Raw genomic sequence first — 21,584 nt, forward strand, 5'->3', positions numbered from 1 at the left:
AAAAATAGAGCATGACGTAGCGTTTTGATGACGCATGCGGTAACCCTGGAACCCTCTTGCATCATCTTCAGCCTAGACCAATCAGAGCTGTGTGCTTAGTATTTAAATTAGCAATGACGACATTTTGTCGTCCAATCACGAATCGACACGATCTCACAGACTTCTGTAGAAAAGCAGGTGCGTCACCAGAGGTGCGGTATGAGGTGAAGAAACTCGTGAAATTGGGGGGAATTTGCCGAAATTTCGGACGTTTTTACCAACTTCGTAACCCCCAGGGAAGATCAAGACATGTCAACGGGTGTCGTGTTCGCTCCGGTCGGCGCGACGAAGAGAATAGCACCGATGAACATCGCTGGTAGGACCGCGCCAAGTCTCAACACCAATATGGCGTCCTCAAGAATGACTGAACAACAACCAAGGAAGAGAAGAAGACTCAACCACCTGACACCTGAGGAGAAGGCGATGAGAAGGTGACTTTTCACTCAGAAATGATCCTAAGAAAGGCCTCTGGTATCCCATGGCTTCTCCTAGACATGAAAATGTAGCAGTCTCACAGCAGACGTGTCAGCTGGATGAAAAAAGAATTTGGCCTGTACAGTAGTTACTAGATTATAGGGACAAATAAGTTGCAGTCTAACCAGCTATCCGCCGGACGGTCAGTTCACTCCACAGAGGCCAATTAACTCCTACTTTAATTCGTAACTTGGCCAAAGTCCCCTATTACAATTCGGCCAGGCCGGGCCGTAGTCTGGTAAAGTCTAAGAGAATAGAAATTTAGAGAGCCAGAGCTACACCCTCTATTCCATATAGGTATAGTCTCTTTTTGCATAGACCAGACTTTCGTTGTTTGTATTGAACAAAATTCTCCTAAGTGGGATAATTTTTGTAGTTTTTTGAACGAACGTCTGATCTGTCAGGCATAGATGGATGCCACTTTACGTACAAAAGGCCGGAAACAACAACATATTTTTCGTGTTACCATCCTGTTGTGAACCAGAAAGAAGTTGTCTGTATACACGCATGCCTTCAGGCACCCAGTTGTTTGTGTGTGGAAAGCAGGTCTTTGTAATTTTATTACAGTTTTGATATTTAAAAAAAAAGCTCATTTATGAAGATTATCTCCAGGAGTCCTTTTGCGAAATCATATGGCAAAACTGTTTCTTAAATTTTCTTGTGAAAGAAATTGTCAAAAAAGCCTTAAACAACTTCCAGTTGTTGTCTATTGACATAGGTGAAAGAACAGGTCAGAGGGCAGCCTGGAGGCATCTAGTGATCTACCTGCATTTCATCAGCTTTTAAAAAGGAGAATGGAGAAAAAAATATCCAACAGTTTTGGTAGGAAATGTATGTGAACTAATGAGTGTTACGTTTTCTTTCCTGCTTACAGAAAACTGAAGAACCGAGTGGCAGCACAAACAGCAAGGGACAGAAAGAAGGCCAAAATGGATGAACTGGAAGTAATTGTCGCCAAACTAGAAGCACAGGTAAGCCTGCATACCACCTATGCCCTTTCACCTCCAACCTTTGACCTACATTCCTTCAAAGTCTATTCCCGAGTTTCAAACAAACTGTTAAAGCATTTTGTCTGACATGTTTGCAAATTGTTTTGTCTTCAAACAGAACAAGGCTCTACAACAACAGAACTCCAGTCTCAAACAGCAGTCCACCAGCCTGAAGATGGAGAATGCCGAGCTCAAGAAGCGGCTTGGCCAGTCCGAGGTCCAGTGCAAACGGGAGGCGAGGGAGACGTCGCCGACAGCCGAAGGCCATACCGCCGGGAGGGAGGGATCCAGGTCCTCTGAATCCGCAGCATTCAGACAATGTGCACCTCTGCAGCAGGGGCAGATCTGGATCACCTCCAGCCTGGTGGCATGGATCCTGACGCTGAGTGCGACGTCCTCCTCAGCCTTCTCGAGCAACTGGACCCAGACAACTTCTTCACCCAGCTCCGAGAGCAGACCGAGGGCATCACGGCCTCTGACCCGGCCTTCGACCCCTCAGTCACACCGGTTACGTCTGGCCAAGCCGTGGGGGCCGCAGCGCCACACGTGGAATCCGCTGCAGAACTGATCCGCCTGGACCACGTGTACCACAAGGAAGCTGCCTTGGACCACCACGAGGAACCAGCCGTGAAGACAGAACCCATGTCTCGGATCGAGGACACGCTGTCGACCCCCACATTCACGTTCTCTTCGCCGCCACTCTCCCCGCTCTCGCAGGATGCGATGGGATCGCTCTCTCCCCTTGCGGACATTGATGACGACATGAAGCTTCACAGTCCCATGTCCTTCAAATCCAGCACCAGCGACTCGGGAATCGAGGACGCGCCCTCCCCCTACCAGCCTCTGCTGGGTAGCGGCACCTGGGAGGAAACCTTCACCACAGAACTTTTCCCTCAGTTGATTTCTGTGTAGTGTTCACAGAGTTTTATCTTTGTACATACATCTAGTTAATTACAAGTTAAATCAGTGAGTAAATGCTTTTGATTTGTACCCTTGGGTATTAAATTTTCTTTTCTTTTAAAAAAAGTGTACATTGTAAAGAGTGATAAGAAGACTGGAAGGATCTGTGCCAAGTGGCGGAGAGATCAAAATGTCACAAGATCATATTGTAACAACAAAGTATAATGTCCTCTGTTGTGTAAGCGAAGGAATGAGTCTATGAAAGCCCCTCTAAAGGATTTGTTACAAAAGAACAAAACCTCATTCATTCATTTATTGAAGGTCCCAACATAGGTGGCGATAGCCTTAAAATCTTTTTTTAGGTTGCCTTTGGAAGGACATGGTTTGAGGTATATGAAAGTACTTAATAAAGTATTGAAGAGAATATGTATAGGCTTTCTTCTCAGCTACCTAATGCACTAACAAATGTAAGCACTGACTAGACTTGTCTGCTTGTAAATACAGCTGTCCCTGTCTGAAGATTGTGGTTCTGTCTTCAAGAAAAATAAATGGTTCCGACCGATTCCTTGTTTGCATGATGTGATCCTTTCGTTTATTTCCATTTCTGTTGGTTCTTCTGAAAGAAAACTTCCAAGTTTTCATAGCTAAAAGTTGACATTTCCTGTTATACACAATATTTGAAGTATATATCAAGGAATCTTTGTCTTCTTCTAAAATGAAGGAAGTTATGCTATTTGAACTTAACAACATATCTTTTAAATTATTTTGATACCTTTAACAATAGTTTGTTTTTATGACATAAATCCAACATAAAGTAATATATCCTGAACAAAATATATTACTATCATTAACAACAGGCAATGGTATGCCTGAGATGTAACATAACAAGAATATCTCTATGCTTATGACATAAACGTATTCTCTCAAGACACCGTCTGTACTTAGACTTTCTGTATCATCAAGTTATTACCTACATAATGGATACCTTTCACATACGCTTCTTTGTCATCCAAACACGCAATAATCCCCTTAACACCCCAGGGCCAATAAAACAACAGAAGTACGTAACTATCCAATTGCTCGAGCAACATTTCTACATCAAGAAGTAGTTCAGATACATCCTTAGCTAGACTTTTGAAGTAGCTACCACAGTGAGTTGGTATCTGAAACTTGAAAGTGACAACAGTTACTGAAGGAGTTCATGTTAACCTTTTGGCTTGAAATTTCTTAGAGACATGTTGCAATGTTTTGCATGATGCAACCTGCTCACAATGTTTCAACAATGGACTACCGGTACAATTAATATTCTTTTATTTCACCGTTCAGCTTCCAATTGAATACAGTACATAGCTGTACATGTATATTAGGAAGGTCCAGACTTGAAATGACTGTCTAACAGTCAGTCTATGTTTGAATCAAAGGCTTCAGTCCTCATCTGAATCTGTGGCGTCTTCTTCGTCGATCTCGGGAATTGGGAAACGCAGGATAGCGGCTACACCCGTCAGCTGGTCCAACTCTGTAGATGTAGTGAAAACAATAAGAATCCATCCTTTACTTTCTGGGTCCTAACTTTCACAAAATAAAGCAACAAAAGGCAATGAAAGAATACCTTCCCAAGAGGAAGTAACATAGATCATTAGGTTATGAGTAAGCTCTTCAAATACTGTAACAAAGGGGTAAAAACATTGTGCAGACTTGGCAGTCTCTGATTGGCTACCTTCCCCAAACTCAAGTTCTCTCTGTGGGTCAATGACCCTTGTGTTTGTCTCAAGTGCCAGGATGTACAGTTGCTAAGCCTGCACTTCAGTACAAATGTGATAGGTGGCATCATTGTATTGTCTCATCCTTATACACTTAGTGGCAAGATTACTTTTACGGTTTGTGTGGGTAAGCATTGGCCAATGGCAGGAGTGATTAGATATTGGAGTAATAAAACGTCATCCACTTACGTTCTCCTGACACATGTAGACTGGAGAAAATCCTATGAGGACAGAAAACAAGACTTATCATTATACATCGTTGGCAGAGGCCAGAGCTAAAATACCCATGCATTTCCTAGCATTGGAAGTGATAAAGACAAGATGAGGTATTCTCTGTCTTATCAATGCCCCCTATCAGCAATGACAGCAACTGCACCAACTAATGACTGGATGAACAGGAGGCTGTGTTGATTAGTTTCAAACTTGCAAAACCTGTTATTAGAGGGTCTGCATGGGGGGGTCTTGGTAACGCTTAACGGTGAATTCAGGAGGCCTGGTAACGGTTAACGGTAAATACAGGAGGCCCGGTAACGCTTAACGGTAAATTCAGAAGGAGTTACAAAACATAACACCGTTGAAAGTAACATTGACGTGCATTCCTATTCATACAACGCTAGAGTAGTTATATCAATGGGGGAAAATATCCGACTAATGACAAAGCAAAAGGTGCCCAGAACCCGGAGGAATGACAGGGACATTGTCCATGACATCTGTAAATTGACGGTGGTAGAGTTCCCGGCCCGCCACAGAGACGGCGGCCACAAATTTCTTATGGGGGGATTGAACTATTGTTTCAGCACATGGAGCGCCGAAGGCGCGACGCATCCCAGGGGGTCCGGGGGTATGCTCCCCGGGAAAATTTTAAAATCAAGACCCTCTTACATGCTGTTTCCTGCATTTTCAAATTTTGCCGACTGACTAAGCTAGGTTGATTTTGACATTTTCATCAAATTACACAATGATTATAGCTTTGGCCTCCACCCCCAGAGCCCCCGACATATTTTACCATTTCGAGCTCAGAAGGCACGAGACGTTGCAATATAAGTCCGGGAAAATTAAGATCAGGACCGTCTGAAACGCCATTTACTGCATTTTGAAGGACACATTTTGCTGTAAGATGAAGCTAAATTAAATGACATATTTTTAGAGAGAAAAGTTTTTTGTGCCTACCCACGCCCCTTAATATTTTCACCATGTCATCGTGAGCGCCAAAGGCGCCAGCCGTACGTCGCAAGGAAGGTCCGGAGAAACCTCATTGTCTGCATTCTAGGAGTACTTTTTGCCCGAAACTAAGCTAAGTTTACACTGAAATCTGTATGAGTGATAAAGCTTTTGAGGGCGACGCTTCCGCAACATATTTTACCCTGTCCAGAGTCCAAGGCCGTGAGGCTCGGATAAAATATTGAAATCTGGACCCTTTGAAACGCCATTTCCTGCCTTTTCCGGGGTTCTATCTGGCATTTGACTTCGTGTGTATAACGGGTTACGAAGAATTTCTTGGTAACGCTTAACGGTGAATTCGGTATAACAAATAACGTTTAACGTTGAATTAAAACGACCAATAACGCTTCACGAAGAATATACCGATAACGATTAACGTTAAATTAGAGAGGGTCGGTAACGATTAACGGTGAATTAAAATGGCTCGTAACGCTTAACAGAAAAAGGCATGCAGACCCTCTTATTACTCTTATTACTTCCCAATCTTGTGGTATTAGAGTTTACAAAATAAACCAAGTCCCTCTTCTGCCTGCAAATGTTTCATATACATATAGAACTGCTACCTTCCTAAGAACATTATTTACTGGTTTTATTTCTCACCGCTGCACAGGTATCAGGTCATTTCGTCCCCTAGATCTTTCGTCCCCTGGTCTTTTCGTCCCCGTGTTGGATGTTTCGTCCTTGTCATGGTTCTTTCGTCCTCATCATGTTACAGTGTTCAACCCCCAAAAGGCAACTTATAAGACATTTTATCACGTCCTATCCCGTAGTTGATTAATTCTTACTTTGAAAGGATTTTCCGACGGCTTATATGGGGAAAATAGTTGCTCAGTCCTGCGTTGGACGGCGCCACACTCTGACTACAATATAATTCCAGTCGGTCCGGATCATGGGTGAATTCACCAACATGAATATCATACAGTCGATTATCTTGTTAAAGTTTCCTGTAAGTTTGTTTATTTACTCAGACAAACTCGGTAAAAGGTGCGCATGAGAGCTTTGTGACATGCGTAAACATCCAAGATGGCGGACCCGGCGGCATGAAAATTTCCTACTCGTCCGTTTTGTGCCGGTTATCGGAAGTGGAAGACTAAAACAAATCAAAAATGAACTTTTTCTATAGAAGTTTGATAAAAAAACTCTTATAAAAATTTTGTGACTTGTCAATACCTTTGTTGCATAGACAAGCATTATCCGAGGACGAAACGTCCATGTCGAGGACGAAAGATCCATGGGACGAATGGTCTCGGGGACGAAAAGACTAGTAACCCGCTGCACATACATGTACATGTAGGTTGTGTAGAAGAAAATTCCACTACGTTATGTTCTAACAACCTGGCAAAATTCACCACAGTTCCCTAACTATACAGCTATGATGGAATGATTCAATTTACCACTAGAGACAAGTTTTGTGCAATCATTCCACAAAAACACCCCTGGCATAAGAGAAATCGGCAGCCCAATCTTTCAAGCAGGCTCAGAACTAGAATTACTGGTAACACCAAAGGATCAGTTTGAGGCATACAAATTGAAGGGAAAGCCTTGCTGGAAGGTATTGCACAAATCAATGATCTTTGCTATTCTTCACCATGGAAAAGTGTCAAAACTTTTAGGTAGGTTTTGTGAGAACAAATGATACTGGCAATGGAATATGAATGGTCCAATATAAAAGGGATAACATTCAAGTCAAAAGCAATATCAAGCACTATACTGACCTTATACATCTTTTACCAAGTTCATGAGACTGTATGAAATTCTAAAGTATGGCAATATTCTTGATACAAGATGAGCAAAGCGTGAGCATTTTCAATATGCTTAAGAGATATGCACTGGCCACTCAACCAGGGCTCTAGCCAGCGTCCGTTTTTCCGTCAATTTACGGAAATTTGCTGCGTGTGACGGAAATTTTTTTAAACCAATCCGTCAACATTGACGGACAAAAATCCTTGGTGGAAGCTACAGGCAGCTTGCAATTTGGGGACGCTGTCCATGGCCGTAAAAGCCACACACTGTTTGTTTTGCTATTGTTGACGATGTGTGTCGGCGCCCTTTCACATACGATAATCTCATTAAAAACCAGTTTTTCAAGGTCTCAGTTCAGTCTTTCTAACTCCTGGAATAGTGTTTTCGCGGTTTTCGCGACAATGGGAATTGGTTGACGGAAAAAAAATTCGAGCTGGCTAGAGCCCTGCCCTCAACCCAACAATGAGGATACCTTATCAAGTATCAAATACGAAAGTTGAAAGGTATCAAGACAGAGGACAAAGTTATAAGATGAATTCTTTTTGCGACACTTACTTGACGTCACCTCCTAGATCCTTCACCTTCTCCACAAGTGCCACATATCTTCTTCTTGTGGCAACGTCTTGAGCCCTGAAGGTATTCATAAGACATGGTATATCATGTGCATTTGTCAACTGCAACCTGGCTATTTTTTTTTGCTTCCGGTAATGTTATAGAAGTAGTGACAGAAACAACAAGAAGTTGAAGAGCTCACACCTCAGTAAGTTTCTCATATGTACTGTTGAATTGTAGTGCATCTTTTATGCAAAATAAGATTTCACATTTGTCAATTGATGATTTCCTGTCAACCTTCCTGACCCAATAACCTGGACTGTGTCATGTCTGATTAACGACTAGTTCTACCACCTCTGAACTATGTGGTGACACCATCTTCTCACCTACTTCCTGCCACTTGACTGACAGTGTATTCAGATGAATATGGACACACATCAAAGTAACAAACGGGCACACTGAAGACACTCAATTTAGCATACACGGAGTCAAAGACACCACGATAATATCGTGCATACACTTAAAATGGACTGTATATCCAAATTAACTGTACATGCAGGTACAAGTGGATACATATTAGCCCTTTTTTAGACATTTCATTATTCACCGTTGTATTACAGAACTTTCTCTGCTTACCTAAACAGCCTGTCAGAAATTAGAAGGGTCTCAATGGCTTCTGACTCACTGGCACTTTCCACATGTTTGATGCTGGTGAAAACAAACAGATTTCATTTATCAGAACTATCGCTAACCAACCAATTATTTGCAGATCTCGATGTTAACAATGTTCACATATTTTATAGTTTTTGTGCTCTGTTGTCTTTTAAGTGTCATCTTTTTTCATACAGCAGAAATGCAAAATGCAATAAAATCAAGCATCACACAAATCCAATTTTGGTCACTGCGCAATGCCTGGTAGAAGGGAGGCCTTATACAATATAATTTTATTCTAACGGACAATACTACTGATTTCTGGCACTACAATAACATGAAACAAACCTTTACAATAATAAATCCACTAGGAATACCTAAAACCTACATCTGAATCAGTGTGCTATATGTAGTCAAGAGGTCAGAGGTCAACATTCTGGCACCTGTCGTTTCTTCACTTACCCATAATATGCTCTCCACTTACCCATAATATGCTCTCCACTTACCCATAATATGCTCTGTCAGGTTCATGCTGCAGCATGATGTAAAACTGTTCCAGTGACTTCACCTCTCCAGCAGCCTGGGATAACACATGTACTCATAATCAGTGGATGTACATAAATAGCATAGGGAATATTCCTGAGAAAACTTTTGTATCTTTATGTTGGTATAAATACACTCAAGCATAAGTTATGCAGGCCTTCTTAATACCATTGCATGTCTTGAAGGGTCAGTCCTCAACTCTTTTCATCTTTATTCAGTACTGCTAAATCTCATTAGAATGAGATGTTCAAGCACAGTATGCAAGGTATACAGACTGTATAGACTGCTCTACTCACATTTATAGAAAGGACCTCTTTGTGGTAGGGTCAATACTCAATATTGTGACAAGCTTTAGCGTGTTTGAGGTGTGGCTGAGACTCCACAATGAGGGAAACACCATAATAAAATCCTATCCCAGGGACGTCCCTAGCAAAACTACATAATTTTTTTAGGTACTCATTGTTCACCTGGAATGATGTGAGGATATTTTTTATTCGACTTTAACATGCCTAAGTTCTTTTGGACACAACATCAGTCATATCCGGAGTTTGGACATGCACAAAACCTCTTGACTCTTGGGCAACAGTCTTCTTTCACTGTGAGTGAAATAACCCACTTCAAGTGACTAGTCTGTCAGAGGCTAAAGCCTATACCTTGGTACACAAATGTTCTAGTGAAAGTCTGTAGCAAGTTTTTTTTTTTTTCTGTAGCCCACTGTTTTCCACTTGGCAAGTCTTGCTGAATTTTTCCTTATATATGTCCAAGGCCAACAAAATAAGTATCATGGCCTTACTGTAACTGATATATTACCTCTAAAGAACATTTTACGTACGGAATTGATATTGGCCATTGCCTAAATCCTCTGACAGGTATGATTAAGAGTAACATCAGACAAAATTACTTGCTACATTCTTGGTTACCTTAATTGCAAAATGCACTCTCACCTTCTTACTCCTACTTTACTCTGACTTGTATTTATTGCTGTCCTTCAGAAAGGGACAAGCAGATCAGTTTCCCAAGAGTATTTTATAACTAGTAAATGTAGATAAATAGCTCTTTATTCTACGTAGTTGGGCTAGGTCAATCTTGATAAATGGAGGCTATGTATAAGTTGGACTACAATCCAATTTGCCCAAGGTCTTTGTCCTCAATCTTTGACAAAAGTATTTCTCATGAACATCATTTTGTATGAGTGCACAATGAATGTCTTATACATTCTTACCTTTTCAAGAATTTAAGCGTAAGTGTTCAAAACTTTTAAACTGCCCAAACCGGACATATCCGGCACACATATATATGCCCTGTGTGCTGTGCCCGGTTATAACCAGGATAGCGTATTCCCCCGAAGTAGCAGCTTTGCACGCATGTAGCGCACAAATACCGGAAGTTAGGGACTTCGGCCTTGTTCGGGTGTCTCTTTTCGAGGTCAGCGGCCAACCCTGGCACTAATAGCATTTTATAGGGCTGAAACTCTGGCAGTTTAAGGGTTGAAAAGGAATTTAGCAATGTCCTTGGCCTTTTGCCCCTCTTTTCTAAAAAAAAATAGTCGCATGGCATTTCTTATGTCTAGTACTTTTTGTGATTTCATAATAAATTGATACTGGCCTACATGTAATTACAGTTTGTTTAAATTACAGTCAATCTTCTCTGACACTCTAAAAAAATAGTTAACTAAAGTAAAGGTAGTTCAATAGCCTTTTTTGTGAGACCGCAGGGGTAGTGAGTTTGTTATCCACTGTGTAAGGGGAATGGTATTGGAACACGGAGCCCATCCCCCTCCTTTCAATGCCTTGTACCTCCCCAATTAAAGTCAGGTACCCATTATTACACCTGAGTAGAGTGAGGAAAGTTGTGAAAAGTGCCTTTCCCAAGGATACAACTTCCAGCCAGGAATGCTAGGAATCTAATCCGTGACCTCTCGACCTTGTGTTTGCTACCCTTTCCACAAAAATGAAAATCACAGGCGCCATGTATACATGATCTTCAACCTCTAACTTTTCCTATAAATATCCGATCCCCTTACAGTAACAAGGGGTAAACTTACTAATATAGGTTCTATCACCTCATCATAAATAGACGTCGTAATCTAAACTAACATGAGAGAAAATTACACTGACTTAACCTTAATTGCATGATACAGTTCAACCCCCATGAACCCACAATACCCTGCAATTACTACCAACGTGTGCACTGGGAACGGTAAATTAAATGCCTTTGCCCATATATATTGCCCTTAATTCTAACTAGTTGGACACCGATGTAATCTGCCCTAGGTCCAATTCTAATCCCTCTTTTAACATCGAGGGAATTGCTACTAGGTTGAAGTTTGGAGCAGCCAACTAAAGGAATTGAAAGATTTGGGGGTACTACAATATTTTGTAGCATTCTTAAATGGTCTTTAGAGTAAAAAAAAATTACTGGTGTCTGCTATTTTTTGGGCCTTCAATGAACAACTACATTGTATATTGTTTGTACCTTTGATACTACCAAAATCCTATCATTTCACAATCATGTTGTTACAGGGGAGTTTTTACTATAACCACGTAAGTACAGCACAGGGCTTTGTTAAAACCTTTAATTGGAAAGAACTGATTCTTGAATTAGACATCTTTGACAGGAAGTACCTGTGAAGTATGATAATCATTAAGTAACCATCTGGAATACTGTACTTCCATAAGTGATAATGGATCTCCCTAGCTTCAAAGTTTTACCAACATTAAGTATGATGTACAAAAATTAATTATTAATACCAGCTGTGATAAGATCAAGAAACACTTGTGTCAGGATTAATATGTTGCAAAATTTGTTTTTGTTTTCTTGTTGCCTGACCTACTCTAATAGTAAGTAGCTTTAAAGAACACCTGCAGATAGGTGTGCAAAAGTTAGGTGTGACAGGTGTTTCAGTGTAATGCCATGCTGCATGCCTGCAAAGCTGGTAAGTTACAACAAAAATCATGTCATACAGACTATACAGGTACAAACAGAGTACAAAGAATACTAGGTGCATGGTGAGCTACAGCATGAACCGATTCCAGTGAACCCTGAAAAACTTACATTCTGGTTATCTTTAACCTGTCTGAAAAGTGATATCAGCAGTACCTGTACATCAAAGAAATCTTATAGAAAGAGACAAATTGTTAAGAGAAATACTGTGCTGGGATTTCCAATTTGAACAAATGACAGAATATGACTGTTAGTCCCCACCTTTGTGTCTGCCAGTTTGGCAGTGACAGACGGATCTTGTAACACTTCTGTGGAAGAGAGAAGGAAGAAACTGCAATGAGTTAAAATTGAGAAACTCCACCTATAGATTGTGACTTGAAATATCTACAGAGACATCATTCCTAAAGATCTAAAATAGAAATATCAAATATGAAAACTGCAAACTATGATAGTATGATAGGAAATCATGAAGAGTGTTGTAGAGATTTTACTATCAACATGCACCAGAACAGTATTTAATAGAGTTTGCTGATAGGTCAACCATAAACCAAATAACCAATCATCAGGCCTGCATTCAAACTGACCAATCAAGACAAAGCACAGTTTCTATGCATGTGTAAGATTGGTTAAAAGGTCAGCCAATCAGAGGAAAAGAAACAGTCCAACAAGACTTGATGGCCAATCAGCACCAAGGCTATGTTATACATGCCTAAACAATGATTTCTTTCCTAGATGACCATTGAAAGATCTGTACTGACCTTTCAGTGAGTGCTTGAAGCCAGAAGAGGAATGGACCAGCAGGAACTTGGACTTGTTCTCTGTGATGACCTTACAGTCTGTTTTGATGGCTTGACTGAACATGTACTCACAGAACTGGTCTTTCACGAACCCTGGACTGGCTACAAGGACACACTTCACAACTAAGGAAGGAGGAGAAAGAAAGGAAAATTACAGTAGTCTTTGAATTCATATGTTATAACCCAACGTAATGGGGTAAAAAAGATACAAGACCCCATCAATTCAATTTGTTGGTTTTTACATTTACAACAAAGGTGCTGATATCAACACACACAAAAACACAGAAAAAAAGACATATACCACTGCATATACCACTTTCAGATCCGAATATAGTCAACAAAATGAGGTGTGTGCTGAAGGAAACTGTATCAGACATTACAATCTAGAGTCATGAGAATGGAAAAAGAATGGAAACATGCAGCTAATCTTTTCAATAAAAGCTGCTTTAGATACTGAATTCTCGTGTGTGACAGATCGCTTCTATTTGAGACTTATGTAAGCTGCAATCAATCACAGAGGAAAGCAACATGTACAATCATAAAGCCTACTTGCTTCCTGGGATTTTGGAAGGTTTAAGATTACAGTGCTATATTATAGCCTGCAGCTTATTGGCTATCTGAGTTCTTTGAAGGACTAGTATGCACATGCATGAGGGTTTAAGTTTCTTCCTGGAACTTTTTTTACTTGTATCTTCCTCTACCTGCTTGTACAGTAATAAACTGAACAGAACTCTTGAGTGACTACAAAAAGCATGGAAAACCTGAGAAAAAAACTTGTGAAAACAAATTTGCATTAGCACACCATTCAAGCTTACTGTCAAATAGTAGGTAACATGCATTGGCATAATACCGGTCATAAGCCTTATACCGGTCGATTAAAAATAGTGGAACTTAAAGAGATCTACACATGCAACAATAGTTATTTCTGAGGTATGCACACTTCAGACATTAGATGTCCAATACATAATTTACAAAGCATCGATAACAATGCATTCGAAGACAACAAGGCCAAAAGTTTTCAGGTCATTTTCGGGGCAGGCGAGCTCGTCGTGGGACAAACACACTGTCACGTTCATCGCCAGATTTGTAGATAATAATCCCATGTGCTCACGGCACAAGACGAGCATGATTCAACAGCAATCTTGAATTTCTTTTGGTGACCTACAACTCGTGTAAAAGTGTGAGGAACCGTTGCATTATCGCCCGGATCTACGGCTGAATGGGTCAGATTGAACGTACGCCGCCATTTTCCCACCATTTTTAATGCTACGGTAGCAGTAAAGTTTTACGTCATAGCGGTTGTGACGGACCAAAATTAAATGAAAATTCTTGTCAGTATACGCCCATTTTCTCATGACTTTTTGTATGCTCATGCAGATTTTTGTTTTGTGCAACTACTAACAGGAAAGAAAGGAACAACAGAGGATGTATAAAGGTACATAGCGGCAGTTAATTGTGCCGTGTTTCGTTCGGCCGGTATAGTGCACCCCCTTCCAACCACGCGCCCGTTCTCCGTGCAATTCCGCGGTGTGTTCCAATTACGATATTATGTTTTTAGCAGGACCAGAGAGACAAAATAATTTACACAGAAGAAGTGGCAAAGGTAAGCTGTAACAGCAACATGTAACTGGAGAAAATGATGCGTTGATCATTTGCCAAATTAGCATTGCTTGAGAAATTGCAGTAAACCGACCGGTATTATGCCAATGGATGTTACAGATATGTTCCAGTTCACAATAAATTTGAGCCATTCAAATAATGAACAAACCCCCCCCAAAAGTCAAAATGGCCTGTTGAATCTTAAATTCTAATAGGAAGTGTAAATCTATCATCATCCTCTGTACTGTTATTGCTAAAACAGATAAGCATGCACAAATTTATCATCTGAAGTTTTCATTAAGTGACATGGCCTCCAGAGATAATAGGAAATTCTAAATTAAATAATTGCCTTGACATAGGGCTATTGTGTGTGATTGGGTGATTGGTATACTATGGGCAGAACTCAATTATTATAACACAATTACCGCTCAACCTTTATCCTTATATACTAAATAATTAGAAGTAAAGAAGTGAATATCAAATCATAATTGACATGTACATCTATCAATTATGATCTGATATTTGCTACTTTACTTACATTGTATTCATACATGTACATTGTATAAACCTCATGTTTACAAGCCATTTAGAGCATTGCATTTCTTTACACTCAGCAATAGCATACTTCACACTCTCTGTCAGAACATATAGAAACTGCAGTAAACAAACAAGAAAGCTTCTGAAAAAAGCTGGCCGGTGCGTATTTTGGAAAAAGCCTGGATGTTAAACGAAATCACATGAAAAAAGAGTTTTTAAACATCGAATTACTGAATTGGTCTGTCTTCTATTAAAAAAACATTACATGAGATTTGTCTAACAAAGAAAGAAAATTGTTACAAGTGGGGTTTGAACCCACGATCCACGGCTGCAAAAGCAAATCGCTATATCCACCCAGCACGTAGACCGCTCGGCCACGCTAACTCCATTGCGTAATCGTGCATATAGAAGGGCTATGAAAAGAGTTTGGTTAAATTGACCGATCCATGCATGCATCCATGCAAACCAAACGTTGAACCAACGGCTTCTCTCGCCTCTAAGCCGGTGCTACGCACCGGCAAAAAACAGAAAAAAACTACTAGTACACATCAGAAACAGCAAAAGTCAGACATCAATAGATGAAAAACAACTTACTTTCAAAGTTGACGTGACGCAGTATAGCTTGCATGACGGACTCATAAAACCGACCAAGTCCCTGTAAATCACATAGAGAGGATAAACTTTAAGAAGGACTCGGGAATCCACATTTCATCTCAATAAACGTGGGGAGTCTAGCCATCCCCCAGAAAAGGGTAGAATGATTTATGTGTCACATTCTCGTTTGATTATATCATTTTCCGCTGTGGTTCTAGAACCCATTACGCTGTCTCCCCCACAGTTAGTCTCATCACGTATTGGGACAGTAAAGCCAACTGAACACAAATTAACTTGTGTCAAGAATTTCTCCCTGCTTATCGCTGGTGTACAGCTTTGCTTACATAATGTCAGTTGGGTTTCATGGGGACAAGGGGAGGGTTAGATGAGGACAAGGAAGTAGTATGGTGTGTGCAGTAGATATAGAATATGTTGGATATATGGATGGATGGATGGAAGGTGTGAGGATGGATGGATGGATGGATGGAGGGTGTGAGGATGGATGGATGGACTAATGGAGGAAGGATGGATGGATGGAGGATGGATTAATGGAGGAAGGATGGATGGATGGATGGATGGATGGATGGATGGATGGATGGATGGATTATTGGAGGAAGGATGGATGGATGGATGGATTATTGGAGGAAGGATGGATGGATGGATGGATGGATTATTGGAGGAAGGATGGATGGATGGATGGATGGATTATTGGAGGAAGGATGGATGGATGGATGGATGGATGAATGGATGGATGGATGGATGGAGGATGGATTAATGGAGGATGGATGGATGGATGGATGGATGGATGGATGGAAGGATGGATGGATGGATGGATGGATGGATGGATGGAGGATGGATGGATGGATTATTGGAGGAAGGATGGATGGATGGATGGATGGTGTGAGGATGGATGGATGGATTGGATGGATGGATGTATTGAGAGATGTATGGAGGGAGGGATAGTACATGTAGCTGCCAATGTGACATGTCCTTAAACAATACAATTTTAAGGAAAAATCTCTTGCAAACACCCCTTGGGAGCTAGTTCAATTCCACCACACATTACCTTGTCGTGCTGTTCACAGCTGCCCCTCCTCTTGCGGGGGATGTTTGTCTCAATCTTGGCCCGTACGACCGTCATGCTGCCGGTTACGAGGCACAGATGTGCCAGGCCTTCCTGCATCACTAGAGCTGCCACATCTGCCTTCTTCTCTATGTCACAGGCTTGTTCTGATACAAACACAGGACACATGAGACATAACCAAAACCCTACCACCTAGGGGTGGGTACCGGTACAGAAAATTCAGGTCCAGGTCCGGTTCAGGTCCAGAGGAACCTGGACCTGATTCAGTATGTGAGAACTAGTGAATGGACGGTACTCAAAACAATTATCCATGTCGCAACAAAGAAATCTGTTTTGTGGTGTATACGACTCCCAGGCCACTGGCGTTTTAAAGTCCTACAAGGCTAACTACCTCGGTACTGTTGACTGTGAAAATTTGTAGAAATGACTATAGACTTTACTCTACTTTGCTCTTGTTATTTTCCTCGACCGATAAGCCCCGAAACGTGTGAATGCCTGATCATATAATACGCTCATTTTCCAATAGGTCCAACATCCGGTCTGCCTAATTTTTTCAGGTCCGTTTTTTCTGGACCGGTCCAATAAGAAAAAACGGGTTTGTACCGGTACACTGTAATGATACCCACCCCTACTGCCACCTCAGCTCATTTTGAGGAAAGAAAAAGATTGAAATAATATGTTCAACATGAGTCTCTGTCATTCTAATAGGAATAGCAAACAGACACAGCTGCATACATACTCTTCTCAAAATGTATATTATGATGACCCACTGCCTTGATATAAATGTCTAGTCAGACTAGCCTAGTTTGTAGGCTTAGTCTGACTAGGCAACCTAAATGTTGATGCTGCAAGCAGCGTTGATGAAAATGAAATTTAAAGGTTATTAACAGAGATGCTCTTTTGGAAGTGTGGACAAAAATATAGCTACTAGTAAAGGATTTACATGACAGCCATCAATCTTACCTATTCTGTCTATTGCAATGGCATCCCAGCATTCCTTAGCAAGAGTGAACTTCCTGTTCAGCTCCAGGTCCAGTGTGTGGTAGGCTCCCATCTACAGTATTCAAATAGAATCATTACAACATTTAAACAAAATTTTAAACTACATCCTTGAATCATTGGGCTCTCTCAGTCTCATGATTTGATTGGATCTCTCTCTATATCTAATTGCTACAGTTCATTTATCTATGCACAAAAAAGTATAAGACCCATGTGCCAATTACTCAAGCAACTGGATATGATTTTGGATATAAGTCAGACATTTCAGGTAGCATCCACCACCTTCCATAAATGATCTTTTGAAGAGCAGGTCTTTCATCTTAACTATGAATAGCAAAGGTGGTGAAGATAAGTTTTGGATAGTCCAATAGGAATTAAAAATTTAAAGACAGAAGTCATTTGACAAGGTATCATATGGGTAGTTAAAATCTAAAACCAGCTCTTCAAAAGATCTGCTCAGAGTCACCAATAAAAGGTAGTGGATGATACATGTAGCGTCTGACCATTTCCAATATCACATCCAGTTGCTTAAGTAATTGCTATTTGGCATATCTTATTACCTGAATGTATAATCTTCATTCACATATAAGATTCATAGACTGGTTTTTAGTCTGTTAGAACCCAAAGTCTTTAATTTTGACCTTCATGTCTGCCTGCACCTGACCTTGACATATTGGTTCTCCTGTATGTTCCTGCCCTTGACCCTCAGCACGCAGGCCTGTGTGTCAAAGTCGATGGTCTCTATGGTAACGGTGAGAGTGGTGCGGATTTTGCTACTGCTGACACTTCCTGTGGCCGATTCATTCTGGACTTTTCTGCAAAAACAAGAGTTGGATTGTCATCATTTCCAGGGCTTGAAATTCATTTTTGGGATTAGGTGCACTGGTGCACCCAGTTTGAAAAATTGGGTGCACCAAAAAATCTTTGGGTGCACCACTTAAATTCAAGTAGAATGTCAGAAAATCCTAATATTAGTAATAATAAAACTTAGTTACAAGCTATCAAATTCTTAAACAAGTACCATGACAGACATTTTTATTATCTTTCTAACACTTTTTAGATGTCAAGAATATGATGTATACATTACAAGTATACTTTGATATCTTTACATACATAAGCCTATATGAAAATATTTGGGTGCACCCTGTGCACCCACAGAAAATAATTGGGTGCACAGCTCCAATTTTAGGTGCACCTGGGTGCACATGCACCCAGTATTTCGAGCCCTGATTTCTATAGCAACACCAGTCCCACCAGGGTGGACTCCTACTCTGATCAATAAGCCTGGTATTTTTTCTAATATGCCTAAACATGAACCTCCATTTAATAACTTGTATGCGAGGGCATCCATTACTGAAATAAAGTACTCATCAGAGTTGAGTAAGGAAATTAGTGAAGTGCCTTCAGAAAATAAGGCGTGGGAAAAAAGCTATAGTAGTATGATAGCAAAAACCTGCTGTCACTAACCTTTTGGGGGGACTACCGCTACCAAGGGACATAAAACTTTCAATTTGACTGTTTTATGAGTGATAAAGATGTTTGTAGAACGGTTTTCATCATGATCTCCTCATTGCCTGATACACCTAAGTTCTACATAATATCTAAAAGGAAAAAAAAAAGAGAGAAGAATCCTTACCTACTAAAATTACTAATACTATATAACTTTCAGGACCATAATTGGAAACATTAATGTTCCTAGGAATAACTATAAGTATAAGACCACCAAGCCTGATGATTTAAATACATGTCCAGGGATAAACAAGTCCACTAGCCCTATTGTCCAGGGCAAGTGAAAGTGCTGTTCGGGCAAGTGCACGTCCTACTCCACTTGTCCGATTGGGCAAGTAAGATTTTTCCATTGATTTTAGTGCAATTTTGATATACTTGTTACTTTTTACAGTCATGACATCAAGCAATTGTCTACAGAGAATTCCATTGCTGGAAGTGAAAATGCATATACTAGTAACAGTGACATTTGAATTTGGGGCAAGTGAAAAATTGGTTCGGGCAAGTACATTTTTTATGTGCTTGCCCGATAGGACAAGTGGATTTTAGAAAACTTGTTCAACCCTGATGTCATTATGCAGATCTAGATACACGTTTGCCATACCTTATAGTTGTAGACCTGAGACTGTCTCCTACAGCTACCAGGTTAAAGGCATGCCACATGTCTTCTGGGTCCTCAGGCAGAAGGGTAACCTGACTGCAAAACAACAATAGACGCATTTAACACTTAAAGGTTTAAGATGGCAAATTATAAACATGACCAAATCAACCTATTTTGTTGAGTGAGAACCTACTAGTAGTGTGATGAGTGCAAGGATTAGACTATATATAGTGGAAATTCATTGACTTTTGTGTGGTTGTTTCATTTTAAAGTGGGAGGGAAAACATCAGGTTAACAATGAACACTGCTTTTCAAACCATTCTTTATTAGTAGAGAGTAACATTACTGACTCATCAGGAAGGTATGTGCAGTGTCATGAATTCCTGGTTGAGATGTCACCCTGCACCATGAAGATAAAACCACATTGCTAGTTTAAAGACTTACAGTGTACAGTTAGTATTAGTAATGTTAATTCTAAACTTGCTAGCTATGTTCTCCCACAACAATTTTGTCCAAAATTTCCTCTAAAACTAATTTTAGATGATAGTGTGATCTCTACTAAGTACATGTATGTGAGCTCTGGTGGTGTAAGTACAACTCATTTAGGACTACTATAGTATAGGCAGGGTTGAACAAGTTTTCTAAAATCCACTTGTCCTATCGGGCAAGCACATAAAAAATGTACTTGCTCGAACCAATTTTTCACTTGCCCAAAATTCAAATGTCACTGTTACTAGTATATGCATTTTCACTTCCAGCAATGGAATTCTCTGTAGACAATTGCTTGATGTCATGACTGTAAAAAGTAACAAGTTATCAAAATTGCACTAAAATCAATGGAAAAATCTTACTTGCCCGATCGGACAAGTGGGGTAGGACATGCACTTGCCCGAACAGCACTTTCACTTGCCCTGGACAATAGGGCTAGTGGACTTGTTTATCCCTGATAGGTCCTAGTATTTGGGGGTAATAATAATAAGAAGAAGAGGGTCCACAAATGTGTCCCTTGGAATTACAATGTGATGATTCCTGGGTGAATAAGGCTTTGCTGCCTGGTAGTGCCTGTCATTATAATAAATGTATTCACATCATATGAGACTGCGATGTTATAGCTACTATGCAAACAGTAGTGTAGGTCAACTAAACTAACAACAGATTGAAGCCTAGTACGCTGTTTTCCCTCTCTGTAAAATGTATATCATAGTTTGCTGCTCATCATATCTTTTAGCCCTATACTAAATAGTACATTTGACATATGTTGTGGCATCATAATAATTTCAGTCTTCCACAATTTAACAGTAATATTAAGATCTACTGAATCTTTCACTTATGCACTCTTCGTTCATATCAAGCCCAAAGGAGGCGGTATTTGTACGTGTTTCTGATGCAACAAATAAGATTTTATAGTACAGTGGGGAGGGGGGCGGACCTGAACCATCACTTCCGCGTCCGATTTTACCCCTAAAGTCGAACGTATTTCTTACCCCGATCCATCTTTATCGAAGCTCCTATCGATGAGCTTCATCTTTCCGTCTTCTGTTGCCTTCTTGCTTCTTTAAGTCTTTGCCGGGAGACCGACATTTGGGAATTTCAAGAAGTTGTGCAATGCACTAGTAGTCAGAAGCCGAGTCGGCAACTTGTGTCACGTCGACCGCCGAAGGGCCGTTTTGCGGCGTGTCGTGAAATCAGGATGCACCTGCTGAGGTCACGTTAGGTCATCATGTGTCCTTTTAAGAAAGATGTTTTAAGCCCCCTTCACACGAGAGGAAGAATAAGCCAGAATGCCGCCAGAATGAAAATTATTTTCTATTCCTGGCAATCCCTTGGTATCCGTAGTGTATTCCAGAAATTCTCACTGCATTCCAGCTATTTGTGCCCGTTCTTTGGGCTGGCCCGAAAGTTTTAGACATGTTAAAAACTTACGAGGTGTATTTGAAGTGGAAAAATATCGAATGACATTCAAAATGGATTCTAACTATTCTGACTGCAGTCTGGCCGCATTCTACGGCATTCCAACATTATTCGAAACATATGTCTCATTGGATGGAGAAC

General features: G+C 40.5%; 2 protein-coding genes across 2 annotated transcripts; one reads left to right on the forward strand and one right to left on the reverse strand.

Annotated features, from left to right (window-relative positions):
• The first annotated feature begins 137 nt into the window (after nucleotides 1-137).
• On the forward strand, nucleotides 138-2,965 carry LOC118425763 (X-box-binding protein 1-like). Its single transcript, XM_035834830.1, is given in 4 exon segments — nucleotides 138-470; nucleotides 1,388-1,484; nucleotides 1,621-2,041; nucleotides 2,044-2,965. Coding segments are annotated over 4 exon segments (1,071 nt in total). The 5' UTR covers nucleotides 138-288; the 3' UTR covers nucleotides 2,415-2,965.
• A 6-nt stretch (nucleotides 2,966-2,971) lies between these two features.
• LOC118425761 (protein pelota-like) lies at nucleotides 2,972-21,212 on the reverse strand. The gene is made up of 13 exons (XM_035834829.1): nucleotides 21,017-21,212; nucleotides 19,536-19,628; nucleotides 18,090-18,240; nucleotides 17,390-17,480; nucleotides 16,409-16,572; nucleotides 15,343-15,403; nucleotides 12,574-12,735; nucleotides 12,077-12,123; nucleotides 8,836-8,909; nucleotides 8,315-8,386; nucleotides 7,682-7,756; nucleotides 4,352-4,383; nucleotides 2,972-3,918 (listed from the first exon to the last, which is right to left on the reverse strand). Exons 1-13 carry the CDS (start codon nucleotides 21,055-21,057, stop codon nucleotides 3,827-3,829), a joined length of 1,155 nt encoding a protein of 384 aa, XP_035690722.1. The 5' UTR covers nucleotides 21,058-21,212; the 3' UTR covers nucleotides 2,972-3,826.
• Nucleotides 21,213-21,584: the final 372 nt, after the last annotated feature.

The sequence above is a fragment of the Branchiostoma floridae genome, chromosome 11 (genome assembly GCF_000003815.2).
Source record: "Branchiostoma floridae strain S238N-H82 chromosome 11, Bfl_VNyyK, whole genome shotgun sequence".
Lineage (NCBI taxonomy): Eukaryota > Metazoa > Chordata > Leptocardii > Amphioxiformes > Branchiostomatidae > Branchiostoma > Branchiostoma floridae.

Bases quoted from the DNA above. Each gene is read 5' to 3' on its own strand.
- LOC118425761 (XM_035834829.1), bottom strand. From the start codon at position 21,057: ATGAAGCTCATCGATAGGAGCTTCGATAAAGATGGATCGGG. The intron at 18,241-19,535 runs GTATGGCAAACG...TTGTTTTTGCAG, and splicing joins CTCAGGTCTACAACTATAAG to AAAAGTCCAGAATGAATCGG. The intron at 8,910-12,076 runs GTGGGGACTAAC...GTGTTATCCCAG, and splicing joins CCAAACTGGCAGACACAAAG to GCTGCTGGAGAGGTGAAGTC.